This window comes from Nyctereutes procyonoides, unplaced genomic scaffold (genome assembly GCF_905146905.1).
Source record: "Nyctereutes procyonoides isolate TBG_1078 unplaced genomic scaffold, NYPRO_anot_genome, whole genome shotgun sequence".
Taxonomy (NCBI): Eukaryota; Metazoa; Chordata; class Mammalia; order Carnivora; family Canidae; genus Nyctereutes; species Nyctereutes procyonoides.
The window spans coordinates 53,709,374-53,727,112 of NW_026575126.1; the positions used below are offsets into that span (position 1 = coordinate 53,709,374).

General features: G+C 43.6%; 2 protein-coding genes across 3 annotated transcripts in view; one reads left to right on the forward strand and one right to left on the reverse strand.

The window, feature by feature from the left end:
• ANKS4B (ankyrin repeat and sterile alpha motif domain containing 4B) overlaps nt 1–2,370 on the forward strand; it is a 21,002-nt gene extending 18,632 nt beyond the window's left edge. Inside the window, exons 3-4 of the transcript XR_008666539.1 lie at nt 636–756; nt 2,264–2,370. The gene's annotated coding sequence lies outside the window, so the exon portion shown is untranslated. The remainder of the gene's footprint in view (nt 1–635; nt 757–2,263) is intronic.
• The window catches only part of CRYM (crystallin mu), a 17,210-nt gene extending 4,588 nt beyond the window's left edge, over nt 1–12,622 (reverse strand). Inside the window, exons 1-6 of one of the 2 annotated variants that reach the window (XM_055341307.1) lie at nt 12,375–12,622; nt 11,729–11,882; nt 9,704–9,766; nt 4,869–4,970; nt 2,404–2,587; nt 1,727–1,966 (exon numbers count right to left, since the gene is read on the reverse strand). In XM_055341307.1, coding sequence (XP_055197282.1) covers nt 1,848–1,966; nt 2,404–2,587; nt 4,869–4,970; nt 9,704–9,766; nt 11,729–11,882; nt 12,375–12,544 — 792 coding nt within the window. In that variant the 5' untranslated portion in view covers nt 12,545–12,622 and the 3' untranslated portion in view covers nt 1,727–1,847. Of the gene's footprint in view, nt 1–1,726; nt 1,967–2,403; nt 2,588–4,868; nt 4,971–9,703; nt 9,767–11,728; nt 11,883–12,374 lie in introns of those variants that run through there. The other variant, XM_055341306.1, reaches the window with a different exon arrangement.
• Between the last annotated feature and the right edge of the window lie 5,117 nt (nt 12,623–17,739).

Genomic DNA, 17,739 nt, shown 5'->3' on the forward strand with positions numbered 1-17,739 from the left:
GGAAACCATTATAAAGCCTTAGCCCAACATAAGGCAGCATTTATATGCCTTCTCACACTGTGTCCAGTTTTCTTTACTTGCCCCCTCTCCTGCTGTTGTCCCCCTCACTCTAATTTCAACGAGAGTGGTGGAAAAATGTCCTTCTTGGAGGTCATTTGTGTGGGCGAGTTCTATAGAACAAAAGCACAAACTAAATGAAGCTTGTAAATAAATCATAAGCTGGTGGGAAAAACCCTAGCTTCTCAAGCCACCTCTTCTCATTGCCCTTGTGTCTCCCCACAACCCCCACCCTCTCCTGCCCCAGTTCTTCTGAGCAGGGTGAGTTCTCAAAGGGTTGTGTGAGGCTATTTAGGGAGATGGAGGTGGGCCAGGCAGCAAAGGGAGGGGGCCTGACTCAGAATGGGTGCTGGCCTTGCTTCAGTGGAGCAAGAATGGGTGAGGGTCAGACCCCAGCTGGGGTGGGTACGCAGGCAGGATGAGGGAAGTGCAGGGGAGGGTGGAATTGGGTCTATCTCTAAGCTAAGCTGCAAAGTAAGGGAAATCTATTGGTATTTCCCTGTCAACTGCACTTGTAACATACTTCTCTGAAGTATATTTGATGCCTCTGTAAACATACAAACCAATTTTGCCTTTAGGCTAGGGAAATAGAAGAGACATCTTGCCTCAAAATCAAGACAGCCCTTCCTGGGGATTCACAGTGTGAGAGAGATTCTCTATTGTTGGCTTTGAAGATGGAGCATCCACATTACAAGGAAGGTGGGTTGCCTCTAGAAGTTGAGAGTCGCCCTAAGGAAACAGGCACTCCTGTCCTACAATGTAAAGAATCTGCCACAACCACCTAAGCCTGGAAGAGGGCTTTGAGCTCTAGATGAGATAGCAGCTTGGACAACACCTTGATTTCCTCCTTGTGTGAGCAGAGGACCCAGTTGACCCATGTCCAGACTCCCGAAACCATAGAAACTGCATGATAATAAATACATGCTGCTTTAGGGTTAAAAAAAAAATCAAGCTTGTCTTGCTGAAGATTGAGCAATATCCATTTCACCAAGAACCAGTTTCTCTTGATTTCCAAAGTCCTTCCAGAAATGGTGTTACTGTCCACAAAGCCAGAACTGACCCATCTCTTGCCTATCTACCCCCGGGACCCACATCATAACACCACTCGCACAGGCTGAGAGCTTTGCTTGGCTTTGGCCCATTCCTCAGATATGCCACACTTTTGTCTCCTCCACAGAACTTAATCTTTAGCTGGAACCATCAGCTCATCTATTTATTTACCTGTTTGTTACCTATTTCCCCTCCCTAGAATGTGAGCATCAGGAAAGCAATGACCTTGAGTGCTGGTTTATTTTGGCCTGCTCAGCATCTAGAACAGTGCCTGGCACATGGTAGGCATTCAATACACATTTGTGAGTGGATGCATAATCATGACACTTGGCTACTGCCTGTTCATCTGCCAATGTGTACAGAATTCTTAGCTTTTGAGTTCACACCATGTGCTTGTCACTAAAACACAGGGCACTGAGAACATGTTTAAATCCCTAGTATTTGGCTGCTCGATCACCAGATTCCAGTCTTCTTATTGGAAGATAATATAGAACATAAGTTAAGAGCTTGGGCTCTGAGGGTAGATCACCCCAGTTCAAATCCCAGCTCTATCTCTGAAGACTTCTAACTTTGGGCAAGTTACTTGATTTCTCCATGCCTCGGTTTACCCACCTATAAAATGAAGGTTGTGATAATAATAGCTCCTACCTCATAAGGTTGTCGTAAGGACTGATTGAATACAAATAAAGAATTTAGAACAGCATCTGCAGTAGTAAGTATTTAATATAGACTAGCTCTTGCTAAAACCTCCAGAGCCATTTGAGAATCTTCAGAAGCCCAGGAACTCTTATGTTTGGAGTCCCACATATCCGATCACACATATTAAAGAGCATCCACATGGCACATTGAATGTCTTGTGCTACAATTAAAAAAAAATCGGGGGGGAGTTAGTCTAAGTATCATTAAGAAAGAATGAATCATTTAGCTTTTGTGATTTAAATTTCTTTTTTTTTATGTTTTTTTTTTGCATTTTTTTATTATAAATTAATTTTTATTGGTGTTCAATTTACCAACATACAGAATAACACATTTAAGAACTTAGCTGTGACTGACCATGTGTCATAATGTTACATTTTATAGAACTTTAATTAAATTTATTATAGGTTTCAGGTTTGTGACTTCTGTTTCATATTTTTGAGTGAATATTGTTTTTCAGGGTTCACATGTTTCTGAGGACCTTAAAAGGCCTGCTCATTTTGCATGAGTAAAACATCACTGCAGATGCAGCTGTTTGGTCCAGCCTAGGGACAACTCTGGCCACTGCCTACCCGTGGTTTATGGAGTTACTCTGCTTACCATTGATATGAGCCCCCGGCTTCACCCATTCACCAAACAAAATGGGCTCTGTTGCCATGGTGACTGTGATGATCACATCTGCACCCGTCACAGCCTCCTGGACTGATGAACAGACCTGTACCTCTCCTTGAACTGTGTCTGCAAACTTCTCTGCATTTTCTTTGGTGCGGTTCCATATCCTCACCTTCATTGAAGGGTAACAAGAAGGACATTGGTGCCATGATTGTTTGACTGTTTATGTTTCATCAAGCCCAGGGGTACCAGGGGAAAGCTGAACCACTCTGGGGTAAGGGCTGTGGTTGTTTACATCACCCCCTATGGAGAAAGAGCATTTGATCAAGGGTACAGCATTAATCAGGGAAGACACCTGACCAAATATTTGAAAATGACCTTCCTCTACTCCTTTCTCCTTGCAAGAAGTGGAGGCAGTTTTCCAGTTCTAACCAGGGATACCTAGCTTCTATAGCTTAATAGATACTACTATATAACTTAATAGCAGAGCGAGCTCTGGAGCTAGGCAGGCTTGGAATCAATCCTGACTCTGTCACTTTCTCCTCACTCTTGAAATGACTTAACCTCATGCAGCCTAAGTTTTCATCTTTATGAAATTCACATGATAAGCGGGTACAGTGAACATAATACTCCCACTTTGTGTTTGAGACTCTGTAAAGGACTCACAGCAGATGTGGGATTCTATGGCAGTGCCGTGCATAGAGTAACTGATAGAGTAACCTGATCTGTGAAGGGTATGTAGGGGGTTGAAAATGAGAAGTGTTGGAGAAGTGAATTGTGTAAGGGATGAAAAAGTCAAGAGTCGTAGCTACAGTTAAAATTCTGGCAGATGCTGGTGGGAGTAGGGTCATTAGCCCCACCACGAGGTGGGGACTCACCAGCCTGCTTAGCAGACTTCCATGTGTGGAGTGGAGGTTGTCGACCTTCAAATGAAAACAAGGCCTGAAGAATCTCTCACAAGGAAACATAAGAAATACAGAAGTAAATGTTATGTTTAAGTAAGTTCATCAACCAAGGTAAGAAACAATATAGGATACCCAGTCAAAAGAGAATGGCTACCCATTGCACCTTCCTTGATAAAAAATTATGCAAATAGGATACAAAAGATAGGTAATCTGAAAAGTGATGGTGTTAGAACATTTCATGAAAAGACAGCATATACAACTGGGTATATCTAACATGATACTTTACTTTAAGAAATTACTTTATGAAAAGCTAATGAGAGGATTGGAAAGTGTGAACTGCTTATTATTGAAAACAGATAAAAGGTACTTTTTTTTGTTCTTCCTTGTAGTCTACATTTGCCAGAGCAGAGGTATTATTTATTATCATTAAAAAGTCATATTTTGGGGATCCCTGGGTGGCGCAGTGGTTTGGCGCTTGCCTTTGGCCCAGGGCGCGATCCTGGAGACTCGGGATCGAATCCCACGTCAGGCTCCCGGTGCATAGAACCTGCTTCTCCCTCTGCCTATGCCCCTGCCTCTCTCTCTCTCACTGTGTGACTATCATAAATAAATAAAAATTAAAAAAAATAAATAAAAAGTCATATTTTAAGGGGCATCTGGGTGGCTCAGTTGGTTTAGCAGCCAAATCTTGATTTCAGCTTAGATCACGATCTCAGGGTTGTGGGATTGAGCCCTGCATCAGGCTTGCACTCAGCGGGGAGTCGGTTTGAAGACTCCTCTCTCCCTCTGTCCTTCCCTGCCCACATTCTCTCTCTCTCAAATAAGTAAATAAATCTTTTTTTAAAATGTCATATTGTGGCAGCTGAGTGGCTCAGTCTGTTAAGTGACTTCTTTTGGCTAGGTCATGATCTCAGGGTCCTGGGAATGAGCCCCTGAGTTTGGCTCCCTGCTTTTCCCTCTCCCTCTGCTCCTCCTACAACTCATGCTCTCTCTCTCAAATAAATTTTTAAAATCTTTTAAAAGGTAAGAATAAAAAATGTCATTTTAAAATCTTCCCTATCCCTCTCAGACATACAAAAAATAAAAGTAGCATCAAATGGTCCCATCAGAAGTGGGAGTCATGACTGAGGAAAGGTGGACCAACACCCAGGCTGTAGAAACAGGGTGCTGGGCCTCTTGCCTTCTGGGCCTGGTTCTTTGTGGGTCCATACCCCTGAATACCAAAAGACCCCCAGATTATCCTAGGAGAAGCATGGAGAGGGACCCAAAGGAAAACTGAATGTATATATAATGGATATAATATAATCCTTTAACTGCATAGGCTTGCTATGTCCTCTGGCATACCCTAGGAATAAAGAAACTAGAGACAGGTGATTCACGTCTCTTTGCCTCCAACAGGACTTCTGGGCAAGTCATTAAAAGAATGGTCTAGATCTGACTCTCAACCTAACTATTTTAGAATAGCCCACATCGTTGCAGTGAAGGAGTATAGATAAATGCCCCCGACTGCTCCCTCCTGTCTTCTCCCCCAACCTTCCCTGGACTTACCTCCTTAAAGAAGAACTGCTCTGTGAAGACCTCGTAGTGGCTGTAGGCCTGGACCCCAGCCCCCAGGATGCACAGCACTTCACTGCTGGGTGGTTTCAAAAACTATTTGAGAGAAACAAGGTGGCAAAGGTCAAGGGAGAGACAGCAGCCAGGTGAAGAGCAGGTATGGTTTGAATATCAGGTGTCTTCCACCCTATCTTCAGCTCCTCACTATCTCTCAGACAATGAAGGAGATGTCATTTTGTGTTTCAGTTTCCCCTCTACAGAGTGCAGAGAGGAGGGAACCTTCACTGAGCACTAATATATGCCAATGCTTTATAGCCTCATGATCTCATTTAGTCCAACCAATGACCCTGTGAACTAGGCACTCCTACTTTTACCCTCTTCTTCCAGATGAAGAAATTGGGGTCCAGAGAGGTTAAGTAACTTGCTCAGAGTCCTACAACTATGAAATGGCACGATGGAGCTCCAAAACCACATCTTTCACTCTCCAAATCCCACATTCTCTTTCCTGTGCTACTCTGTCTTGGGGACAGAAGCCACATTCACCTCTCAGAGCTCTGAGTTACTTCTAAGAGCTACCTAGAATCCATGGGCCCTTGTTACTCAAGGTTCTCAGCTATATTTTCTGAGCCCACTTTTGATCCTTTCTCAGCCTCCATCTTCCTTTAGAGAGTAATGTAGAGCAATTGTGGCAGCTGCTGGGGATGTATGTGTGTCTGTTTGGGACTGGGGTTCTACAACCAACTCAAATCAAGTGTCACCTCTCCAGGAGGTCAAGTGAGAAATCACCACTTCACAGTACTTATTTGTTTACAGATTTCTTTTCTTTTTTTTCTTTTTCTTTATTTTTTAAAGATTTTACTTATTTATTCGTTAGAGAGAGAGAGAGAGAGAGAGAGAGAGAGAGAGAGAGAGAGAGAGGCAGAGACACAGGCAGAGGGAGAAGCAGGCTCCATGCAGGGAGCCCGACGTGGGACTGGATCCCGGATCTCCAGGATCAGGCCCTGGGCTGAAGGTGGCGCTAAACCGCTGAGCCACCAGGGCTGCCCTCTTTTCTTTAAGGATTTAAAGATTTTGTTTATTTATTCATGAGAGACACAGAGAGAGGGGGGCAGAGACACAGGCAGAGGGAGAAGCAGGCTCCATGCAGGGAGCTTGATGCAAGACTTGATCCCGGGACTCCAGGATCATGCCCTGAGCCAAAGGCAGGTGCCAAACTGCTGAGACACCCAGGGATCCTGGGATTTATTTTCTTGTACTGGTCTGTATGCCCATGAGGACACAGACTGTCTTATTTGCACGGATTTGGCACCTATCCACTGTTTTGTATAAGATATAAAGTGGGTTCCTGAACCTCAGCACTGTCTGAGAACCTGACTGGTTCCACTGACTGGGAACCTCTAATGTCCCACTACTGACATTTGGGCTGGATAATTCTTTATTGCCCGAGTTGGTGGGTGGACTGTCCTATGAATGCACAGGATGTTTAGCAGCAGCCCTGCCTCTATCCATTAGATGAAGCATCACCTACCTCCCCTAATTTTGACAACCAAAAATGTCTCCAGATATTGCTAAATGTCCTTGGGGGTGGGGGTAGGAGGCAAAATCATTCTGGGTTGGGAACTACTGGTATAGAGGACATCACTTGCCCCTCAAGCCATTCATATTAAATAAGACCTTCTTTTGGCCTTTCTCTATTTCATTTAGTAAAATCCGAGTCCCTTGGGCCTGCTCTTTCTTACAATGTTCACTATTGTATTTCTGAAATGTAATCTTAAAAGTGACAGTCTCTTGAATTATTAATTAGTAGCAAAAAAGGAGTCTTAGAAATATGAGCAAATGTTCATCTCTGCTTTAGCTACAGAAGGAGAGATACCATTTTGTGCCATAAACTATTGTTCAAGGTATCTGACTTGAAAAGTTTTATCCACAAAACAAGCAATCTTATGCTCTTAGCCAACAAGGAGAATTAGGTGATTTTTTCCTTAACTAAATCAATTTTTATTTCTGTCTTCAGTTAATATGAATCTATTCTTAGAAGTGTACTGGGCTGCAGAAATTCTTGCAGTGTCCTCTAAAAGTAACCTTCCACTTCTGAAACTAAATCTCTAATTCTGATTGGTTATCTTGATAATTTGTTGCCTTGGTAATGTTACAATTGGCATCCCTCTCCCTAAATAGTATAACATTTATAAGACTTACTAAAAAATAATAGGACTAGTGGTACTTCATTCTTTTTCCAAAGCACGCAGATAATTAAAAGCAGGTATATGAATCTGCTAGGTTTCTTAGGTAGAGTTTGAAAGTGTGTTTCATCTGCATTTGCTAATGAACAGCACTGTGTAGTCTACCCCTGCCATCTTACCCAGCCCCCTCTCAGGCCATGCTCCCCTGCACTTCTTGTCCTTCAGCCATACCACCTTCTTTGTGGGTTCCCAAGCACATTTGCTTCCATCAACCACAGGGCCTTTGCACAAGTTCTTTCCTCTTCATGGAATACTTTCCTTTCTGTCCCTCACAAGTAATTCCCACTACAAATTTCTGCTCAGATATCCTTTATACAGGAAAAGCCATCCCAAGTCCCACAGACCCTCTGTTATACACTCTCACAGCACTTCATCTCTTGCATTCAATGTATTTTTCAGGGTTGCAGTTTCACATTTATTGGTATGATCTTTGGGTTAACATCTGTTTTCCCAAATGGACACTCTGTTCCATGATAGCAGGTACTGTTATCTGGTTTTGCTCACCATTCTATGCTGCAGGCCAAGCACTAGATCTGGCCCCTGGTAGACCCTTAAATATTTGTTGAATAAATGCATGCCAGGGATAAACCCTGATATATACAATCACTTTGCAAAAGCATGTGAGCGTCCTCAACTCAGGTTATGTGCAACCCAAATGCAGAGGAGTTATAGTGACTGTCAGAGCTGAAAACTTCTCATTCTCCTCCCTGAAGCCCTAAATGGACGAGAAGTGGTAGAAAAGAAAATATTCTCTATTCCAGGGCAAAAAGCATAATAGGCCCTTTGTTCCTTATTGAAATAACCCATCTGCACCCCTGGGCATAAAGCTGTGACATTTCAGCTTAAGCTCTGAAGCATCTTCTTAATGATGCTCAGCTCTTGTGGGAGTGCAGATTTTTATCAATACAAAAAAGCAAAGTGTAATTGGATGCTATAAGAGTTTGTTTTCCAAACCTGTTTGATCATCAGCCTTAACCAGAGACTATTGAAAAAAATAACTAGTTTCTTGGGCCCTACCCTCAGTGATTTCAGATCAGTGGTTTGGGGGTCTGAATTTTAAAAAATATTCCCCAGGTGCTGCTGCTGCATAGCAGGGATGAAAAACCACAGACTTGGGCCAAGAGACCAGGTGGCCTCAGAAGACCTCCAGCTACATGGGCTACCCAACTTCTGGAAGCCCTAGTCTCCATCTTCTTCCATGAGAAAGGAGGCCAATAGTACGTTCTTTGCGTTCCTCACAGAAACCCAAAGATGTGTCAAGACAACGGGTGGGAAATTATGTTGAAAAGACCTTTACAAAAGAATGTAAGGCAGTACTGTACCAGAGAACAAATATATCTCAAGGAGTCCCTTGATTATTTCAGTCTGAGTTGAGTCTGGACATAATTCAAAAAACTAGTTCGTGTGCTGTAGTCTGCCCCCTTCCCACACGGATTACCAGATTCATCCTCACATTCCTCCTTCCTTATCCTGTGTTTCGAATATCTTAACACTCTCTCAGTCTGAACACCTGGTCTCTGCTGCTCCCCAGATCCCACACTTCCTTGATGCCAAGGCGTCATAAAGTAGTGTCAGCAGACCTTGTACTTCTCCATTTCATGTGAAGACACCTAGTTTTCCAAGCCTCCTCTTAACCCTAACCTCTAAAAATACTGTTTTTCTTGTAGGATGCTCTGACACTGCTTGGGAACATCACCACCCCTTTCATGTGCTTTCCCTTCCCCCTAGAGAGTTCCCCCTTTCCCCCTTCTCACTCACTTCTTCAGTCTTTATTCAAATGTCACCTTCTTGGTAGGTGAGATTTTCCCTGGATAATTTGGAAGGTTACCCTAATATTCTCGATTCTGCTTTATTTTCATCCAGCACACTGCTTTCTGCTGGTAGTAGGATTTTTTTAAAAAGGCAAATCCTAGTATATTATTAAACTCAAAAGGGATTTGTTTTTGGTTAATTATTTTCTTAGCAAATCAAACCTTTCATCTTGTTTATTCTCTAACCTCCTATGTGTGTGCCACTCTGTTTTTTTCACTGCCATATCCCTGACATTTAGAACAGCACTCGACACATGGTAGGGCCTCAGGTAGGGCCTAGCTGAATGAATACATGAGTCTGCTCAGATCTCCTCATTTTCTTGGCTTTGGCCTATGGAGCAATTACACCGATTTACCAGGAGCAGTGTGGTACAGGGGCCAGAAAGCAGTCCTAGGAGTCATAGAAGTCAAATTTTAAATTCTTGCTCTGTTGCTTAGTAACTGTGCAATCTTCGGCAACTCACATAACCTCTCTGAGCCACATCCCCTAAACCTGGCAAATGGAGATATTCAAATCTACTTTGCAAGGTTGATATGAAGATCAGGAATAATGTATGTAGGGTACCTAGAATCTGGTAGTCCTCATTAAATGGTAGCTAATAATTTCGCGAATCACTGTGCTCACCTGACATCCCACATTTGGGATATGGGGTTCTAGCTATGTCCAAAGGAATACCAAAATAAGTTCCTCACTTCTCCCTTAAGCTTTCAAGCCAGAGACACTTGACCCCACTCTCCAGCAAACCTTAACAGCACAGCCTAGCACTAGTCTTACCTTGGTGGCGATGGCAGAAACTGCAGCTGTTCTCTTGGCGGTTATGACATTTCCATCCATGACCTTGGAGGGAAGGAGAGACAATGAGCCAGGGGTACTTCTTTGAGAGTAAAGAAGTAGCTCAGAAAGGGCAGCCCTAGGGGGCATCATAGTATCCTATAAAGAGCATAGGCTTGCTATCAAATCTGGATCTAATTCTTCCACTTAATGAGAAATGCAACTTTGAGGAAATATCTTAATCTCTAAGGACCGTTTTCCTCACCTGTAAAAACAAAGATAATGCCAACCATTCAGAGGGTTTTTGTGAAGGTTAAAAGCACTCACGTAAATGTACACAATCTTGTGCCCAATGAGCCCTCATGGATTGCCCATTTTCTTTTCTTGTCCAGGGTCTCTCAAAATACCAAATGACAGATAAATTTGAAGAATTAGAGCAAGTCATTTGATATCTGTGCCAGGGCCATGAAATTCTATCTCAATGGCTCTCCACTCCTGCCATACCCGTGGGGAGCTTTCTGAAGATACCAACGCCCAGATGCATTAACTAATCTGCATCCCTAAGGGAGGAACCCAGACATCCTTGTTTTCAAAAGCTCCCCAGGTGATTCTGAATTACATCTAGCTAAAAATAACCACCATCCTTTGACCATTCTCCTGTTTTTAAGTTATTCATCTTAGTTGACCTTACCAGGTAGCATGAGTATTCTCATTTTACAGACAAGGAAGTGAATTGCTTTTTACTGAGCAGATTCAGAAAGGATCTAAGGTCTTGTCGTTTCATTTAAAAGCCTGAGCTGGTTCCACTTTGCTGGGGAACCACCATTGGTAGGTAGCACGAATGTCATCTCCTTTGAATAAGTGTATGTTGGGAAGAGCTAGACAGTCTTTTCAGAGGAATAATGTTACAGTCAGGTTCCTTGGGGAGCCTGAAATCAGGGGAAGAGGATTTAAAGATCCAGAGGAGGTTTGGGAGGAATGAAGCATTTGTCCCTGATAACAACTCAACCGCATGGTCTCAGAGCCAGCTTGCAGGGTACAGGGCACAGAGCACATAAGTAAAGAATATTGGTTCCCTAGTCAGAAAGATCTCGCAATGATTCCCTGGGCCTTTCACTCACTAACCAGCTGTGTGACCTCAAGCAAAGTGACTCTACTACTCTGAGGCTCAGGGACCCCAACAGAAATTGGGAGGGAGGGTGTGTGTGAAAATAAAAACTCCCATGGAGGAATGTTGTCATAATTGAGATCAATTTCTCTTTTCGGGCACATGGTAAATGCTAAGTGGCAGTTGGAAAGGCAGTAGACATAGTCTCCAAAAAACCAAAGACCGTGGACTTACACCGAGTAGGTCTGAAGTCTAGCCATACACTTATTAGTTATGTAAATCTGCATAAGATAGGGCATTGGTGCTCTACAACTCAGTTTCCTCATCTGTAAAATGGGCATAATACTACTACTTACCTCAAAGAGTGGTTCTAAGCATTAAGAAAATTAATACATGTAAAGTGTTCAGAACCATGCCTGACACATACAAAGTGCTCAGTAAGTGAGCTACTGCTGTATTTTGATATTATCATTAAATGTTAAAACAGGTTACTGTGTATCTGTCAGAAAAGACTCCCAGGGATTACAGGACATTCCTACAGAAAGATCTTCCACATTATAGAGATTCACTAAATAAATGTTTCTTTGGCTACTGGGTTTGATCAAACTGTATATTGGAGCTACTGGTATAGGACAAGAGCATATATACATGAATGATGAGATTATTACTTCCACACTGTCTGTCACACACTTGAAGTAGCAGTGGGCTCTGGTGCTGGATTATGCATCTTCAGGCAGTCCTAGAAACAGATACACGGTCACAGAAAACCTCTACCATTGCTGGATCCAGAGACATCATCACTCATACGGGGCATCTGTGGTCACAATTAAAACTTCACCCAGCTATCTCAGAGAGCTAACTTTGGGCACTAACTCTAGGCCCCAGGGCCCTACTTCACCCCAGGGCAAGGAGTTGCTCACCGCCAGAAGGGAGCCATTGCTGGGCTCAAAGAGCAGCACAGTGGCCTGGTGGGAGGGGACCGTGGAGGTGGTGCTGTGGCCCTCGTAGAAGGTGACCAACTTGGTGGTCAGGGCGTCCTCTGCAGCACTGTAGGCCGGCATGACCCCCAGGAAACTACAAGGAGAGAGGGAGTAGCTTCAACCCCTTCCTACCAACACTAGGGTGTGCGATCAAGTCCCCATAGACCTTCCTTTCTCTTTCCTGTGTCCTCCCGCCCCCCTGCCCCTCCTCTGCCCTTCCTTTAGGCAGTATGCAGAGTATGTTGGACAGTCTGGCTTTGGATGAGAAAAACCATTCTAGTTCTGCCACTACCTACCAATGTAGCCTTAGGTAAGTCACTTAAACTCTGAGTCTCCATTTTCCCCATCAGTAAAATGATTCCATCAACACCTACCCATATGGAGCATGTGTTGAATTAAGCAAGATAACCCTTGAAAAGCATCCACTTGGCACGGCCGAGAGCGCAAATATTAGGTGGCAGCTGTTACTAGCAATGATTAGGCAAGCTCTCTCTTCCTTTCCCCCCCGCTGCTTCCCTTCGCATGCATGCCTCCCTTTCCACCTTTCCAGTTTCTCCAGCCCTCAGCCCCAGTCTTCCTCACTCACCCCCTGTGCTTGGCCACTGGCACCACGGTGCGCACCGGCTGCATGACCCCTCCGTCGGGGCCGCTGGAGAAGTTGGCCAGAGCCGCCTCCAGAGGCGGGATGAGCAGGCTGGAGCTGCGGAGGTGCTCCTGCACCTCGGCAGCGCTCAGGAACGCTGGCGCCCAGCTCATCTCGCTACCGACCTTCTAATTTCAGGTAGGGCTCAGCGATCCGTACTCTCGGGGCTGCGCCCTATATGAGCGCGCTGTGCCGCGGTGCCGCCTACTGGTCGCCGCCCAGCTGCGGGGGCGGAGCAACGCGGGTCTCCGCCGACCTCAGCCCCCGCTCCCCCCGCCCCGCCTCGGTTGGCCGAGCTGGGTCCCCTCCAGCTGGGTTTCCCCAGGGTTGCAGTGGAGTTAGTATTCTTGGGTCCACTTTCACAATTCCTATACTTAGCTGGAGTCACGTTCCTTGCAAAGCGCTTAGGCGTCTAACTAGTCGTCCTTACCCGGAAAGAGGAGGCTGGGGTGATAGGGTGCAAAAGGTGGCAGGGCTCCCTTTTTCCTTAATTTTTTTTCTGCTACTAGGAGATCTTAGGCAAAAGAAGATAGTTATTAAAAACAAACAGAAAACAAAATACATTTCTTTTCGATTCTGCCGCTGTCTGGTCTCTCTTATCTCAACCTCCCTCCTACTCCCACTCCCACCTCCAGATCCCAGACTATTGTTTGCTTTAAGCTCACCCTGTTCTTCTAGACTAACTCAACTAACCTACACCTTTTAAAAAGGGGGAAGCTCCCAGGACAAGATGTAAAGGCCCCAGTCACACAAAGAGCCAAAATGCCTAAGAATGCAGTAAGGTGACTTAGGTCTTTTTTTTTTTTTTTCCCAAGGAGTTTATTCTAGAGAGGAGGGAATAAGACAGTATGTGGACAGGAAGGTAACCAACAGTGCAGGGCAGTAAATTCTAGCTGTCAGATCAGATAGGAAAAATGAATGCGTTTGATACTTCAACGAAAAGAGATCATTTTGACGTTGATCACTTAGATAAAAAGGTTTTATGAAGGATGGGGGAAAACATCAAGCCCCAACATAAAGTTAATGGTAACAGCAACAATGATAACAGGGACAGGTTATTGATCTTTATTATGAACCAGATACCACACCATGTATTTATGTGCATCATCTGACTGATACAACAACCTCTGTGGTAGGTAGATGTTTTTAGCTGTGCTGCCATTTGAGGCTCTGAGAGGTGAAGGGCTTTGTCCTAGGTCACCCAACATATCAGCAGAAGAGTTGGGATCTGCTCTTGACGTCAGTCTCCAGAACTCTACTCCTAAAGGTTAAGAGATACATTGGCAGAGAGGAAGAGGGTACTTCCACGCAGGTGAAGCCTATGGATGGAGGAATGTTGTTTAGTTCTTGGGAACAGTGTCTTGCCAGACAGGGTTGAGTTGGAACAGGGGGCTGATGTCTGGGAGCACCAGAAGATAAAACTGGGAAAGCTTCTTGGAATCAGGAGGCTAAGAAGTGTGATTCTTTGGGAAGAGGTAATATGCCCCCAAACTTTGACTATTTAAAAAGATGATTCTTGCACCAACGTATAGGATGAAACAAAAGAGCAGAAATATAGCCTGGGAGACAGATAAGGAAGCTGGAGTGCTTGTGTTGTCACTCCCTTGATATTTGGGTTGGGAGCTGAGTAGGGCTTTTTAAATTAATTAATTTATTTTATTTTTTAGGAAATAGTCACATTGTAATAAAAGACAGTATATAAGGAAGTGTCAAAATATTTACCAATGAAATAAATTGTATGTCATGTACTTAGAACAAGTCTTGGCACCGATGAAATAAATTGTTTTATACTTAATACAGGTCTTAGCACAATATATTGTATGTCATATACTTAGCACAAGTCTTGGGATTACAGAAACATTTATGGACCATAACTTATGTTATTACTATTAAGTCTTATTTATTGGGTTTACAAATATAGAGGTATAAAGAAAATAAGGGTTTTTTTTCTGTTATTCTTGAGGGGGAAAATCAAAACCAAATATTAAGTAAAAGAGATAGAAGAACCATTTGTTCATTTGTTTCCATTGTTAATTAAATTACTAAGCTTTGGTTAAGTAGAAAACTCCTGTATTTGTTTCTAGAAAATCCTGTAGGAATAAGACTAGTCGGCAAATCACCTCAAATCATTTTCCTTACAAAGCTTTGAGTGGCATCACCCAGGTCCTTAGTAAAGTATCACCTGGAAAATTGGTCTTGATTGAATTAATTCTGTTGGAGCCAATGACACAGGGTAGTCACTGATTGTGAGGCTTCGGAATCTTTACAAAATGAGAGTTATGCGATATCTCTGGCTGGAGTCAAGAGTTATATGACCTAGCGGTTGAAGGGAATTTTTAGGTGACCACATATACCAGCAGCCCAACTGTCCGGTTCTGTGGAGGCTCTAACACCTCATGATGTCTCTTTTATTATTTACTTCACATATTTTCTTAAAAATTATATTACCTTCTTTGGTTTTAGTAGAAGCAAAATTAGCATATGATTGGAGATTAATGTGCTGTTTTAATAATTTTTAATTTGCATAAAAAGAACTGCATAACTATTTAAGAGACAGAGTCTGTGAATTACTTACAATCATTTTCCTTATATAGCTTTGGGTAAGGTTACCCAGGTCCTTAGTAAAATTTAAGCTGCCAAACATGAAGATCTGGTTTGAACTCAGAAGCCTGTAACCACCTTTGGAAGAAGTCCTCATAAAAGGGTAGGGCAGCCTTCTTCCTCCCTCACAGACTGGTGGTAGCAGCAATGGTTTTAGGGGGGCTTATTGGTTCTGAGTTCCAGGTGACTAGCATAAGTCTGATGTCCAACTGTAGAACATGATTTAGAATTTAGATTAGAAGCTGGTTTAGCAGGTATCGGGGTGTATAACAAACACCTCCTTGCCCCAAACATTCCAGAAGTAGAAGGAGTCGTTGAAGTTGTGATATCATTATCACCTGGCTGAGGCTCTGGGGGATATAGCATGCTGTTGGGTCACATAGAAACAAATACCCTGTTATGCCTCGTTTAGAAAGAACTTTCATCTGGAATGGTTGTTAAGAGTGTTATATGCATTTAGAGGTTTATGAAAGTGATTACAGTTGATCCTTGAACAACACAGGGGTTAGGAGCAACCAAAATACCCCTTCAAAAATCCGCTCCCAAAAACTTTTGACTCCCCAAAACTTAATTAACTACTGTTGACCAGAAGACTTCCTGGTAACATAAGCATAACATAAACATACCAATTAACACATAATTTGTCTTATATACTCTATTCTTATAATAAAGCAAGCTAGAGAAAAGAAAATGTTAAGTAAATTATAAGGAAGAGAAAATACATTTATAGTACTGTACTATATATATTTTTTAAATTCTGGAGCGGACCTGTGTACTTCAAACCTGTATTGCTCATGGGCCAACTATGTAATATTTTCCTACTTTAACTCATTCATGTGATGCATTGTAACAGATATCCTAATATCCCAATTTGTTTCTAAGGTTTTATTGGCATTCTAATGCCTTTTTTTGATGAAATATACATGCTGGATATACAGCTTGTACATGCTGGATGTAAAAGAGACTTCACCACCTTGACCCTGTTTCCTCTCCTGCAAAATCAGATAATATTAGTAATATTAGAGCCAACCTTCCAGAATTGTGATGAGGCATAATTGAAATCATTTTGTTGTTTAGCAGGTTAGTGTTTAATAAGCATTATTAACAAATATTATGTTCATATTATTAGGTGTTATTGATTTTTTATTCTTAAAATAATGAAAGTGGGATCCCTGGGTGGTGCAGCGGTTTGGCGCCTGCCTTTGGCCCAGGGCGCAATCCTGGAGACCCGGGATCGAATCCCACATCGGGCTCCCGGTGCATGGAGCCTGCTTCTCCCTCTGCCTATGTCTCTGCCTCTCTCTTTTTCTCTCTCTGTGACTATCATAAATAAATAAAAATTCAAAAAAAATTTAAAAAATAAATAAAATAATGAAAGTACTCTTAGTAATAATGACTTATTAGAGAAAATATTAATAAACTTACTAGGAATGTGGGGGCCAGTAAGCAGGTCGCATGTGTAACTCTTCTTTCCCTGTCCCCTGAGGCTTTGTCCTGGGACAAGGCAAGTCAGCTTCTGGAATTCTGGAAGTTCCCTGCTATCTCCTCCAACTGCCTGCCCCCCTAAACCTACCCCAGGGGTGGCCACTTGTACTTCTCTAGATTTTCTGCCACTACCATATTGAAGGTGACAGCAGGGCTGAGCTGTCACTAGGATGAGGAAAACAGAATGGCTAAGGTCCTCACTTTTAGTGCCAAATTTAAGGGACATATTCAGAACTCAAAATACACAGTACTGAAGATTTTAAAAAAAAAATTTTTAAATGATGCAATATTGAAAAAATGAAAACACCAAAAAAATCCATATTGAACAAAAATATCAACATTTTAAATAAAAACAGGGTCAGGATGACTGATTTTCCCTTTTGCGTTAGCCTCCCATAGAGCACCTCGTGGCACTTTTATATTTAATTTCTGTATTTTGAAAATTAAAAATTAATGACAATTTTTAATCTCGATTACTGAGTTGGCTTTCTCTTAAATGGTGTTGTCAAGGTGAGCATCTCACCCCTCTCCTGGTCTCTGTAGTTGGAGAGGTGTGGAACTGTGGGGTGGGCCAGGAGGAGGAAGCAGTGAAACAGGCGGGAACTGGGGAAGTGGGGCTGGCCCTCCAGGCCTTGCCTGGGTGGTAGGAAGGGACTGGCTGGGGAGCTGGGGACTCGAGGGAGTGTGGGCGCATGCGCGTGGAGCCGCGCTGAGGCGGTGCGCTCTGGGTCCTCCCGCCGTCAGGGAGCACGCTCCTGGACGCCCTGGCGGCCAACCGGTTGTGGGCGGTTGGGGTGGGCGTTGGGACGCGAGGTTGGTCTCGCGAGGACCACGCGCGCGCGTGCACCTGGGAGGCGGAGGTGGAGGCTGAGGCGCAGGTGTGGCGGTTTTGAGGCCTGAGTGGTGAGCGTGGGAGCTGTCTGCCCCGGGCTCGTCCTGGCCGGACCCAGCCGGCCCGGGTAGTCCTCCCCCAAGTGCCCAGGCTGAGGCGGGGGCTGCTCCACCCACAGGCCAGCCCCTCATGCGCGCGCTGACGCCCCCAAACCCATATGGCCACACAGCCCCCAAAACCAACAAACAGGAGAACCCACTGGAGACTTAGGGTTTGAATTTTAACTGTTAATCTTTTTTGTTTGTTTGTTTTTACATTTGTTGGTGGTAGCTTATTGGTTAGGAAGGTTTTGGGGAGCAGCTGGGTGGTTCAGGGGATTGAGTGGCCTCG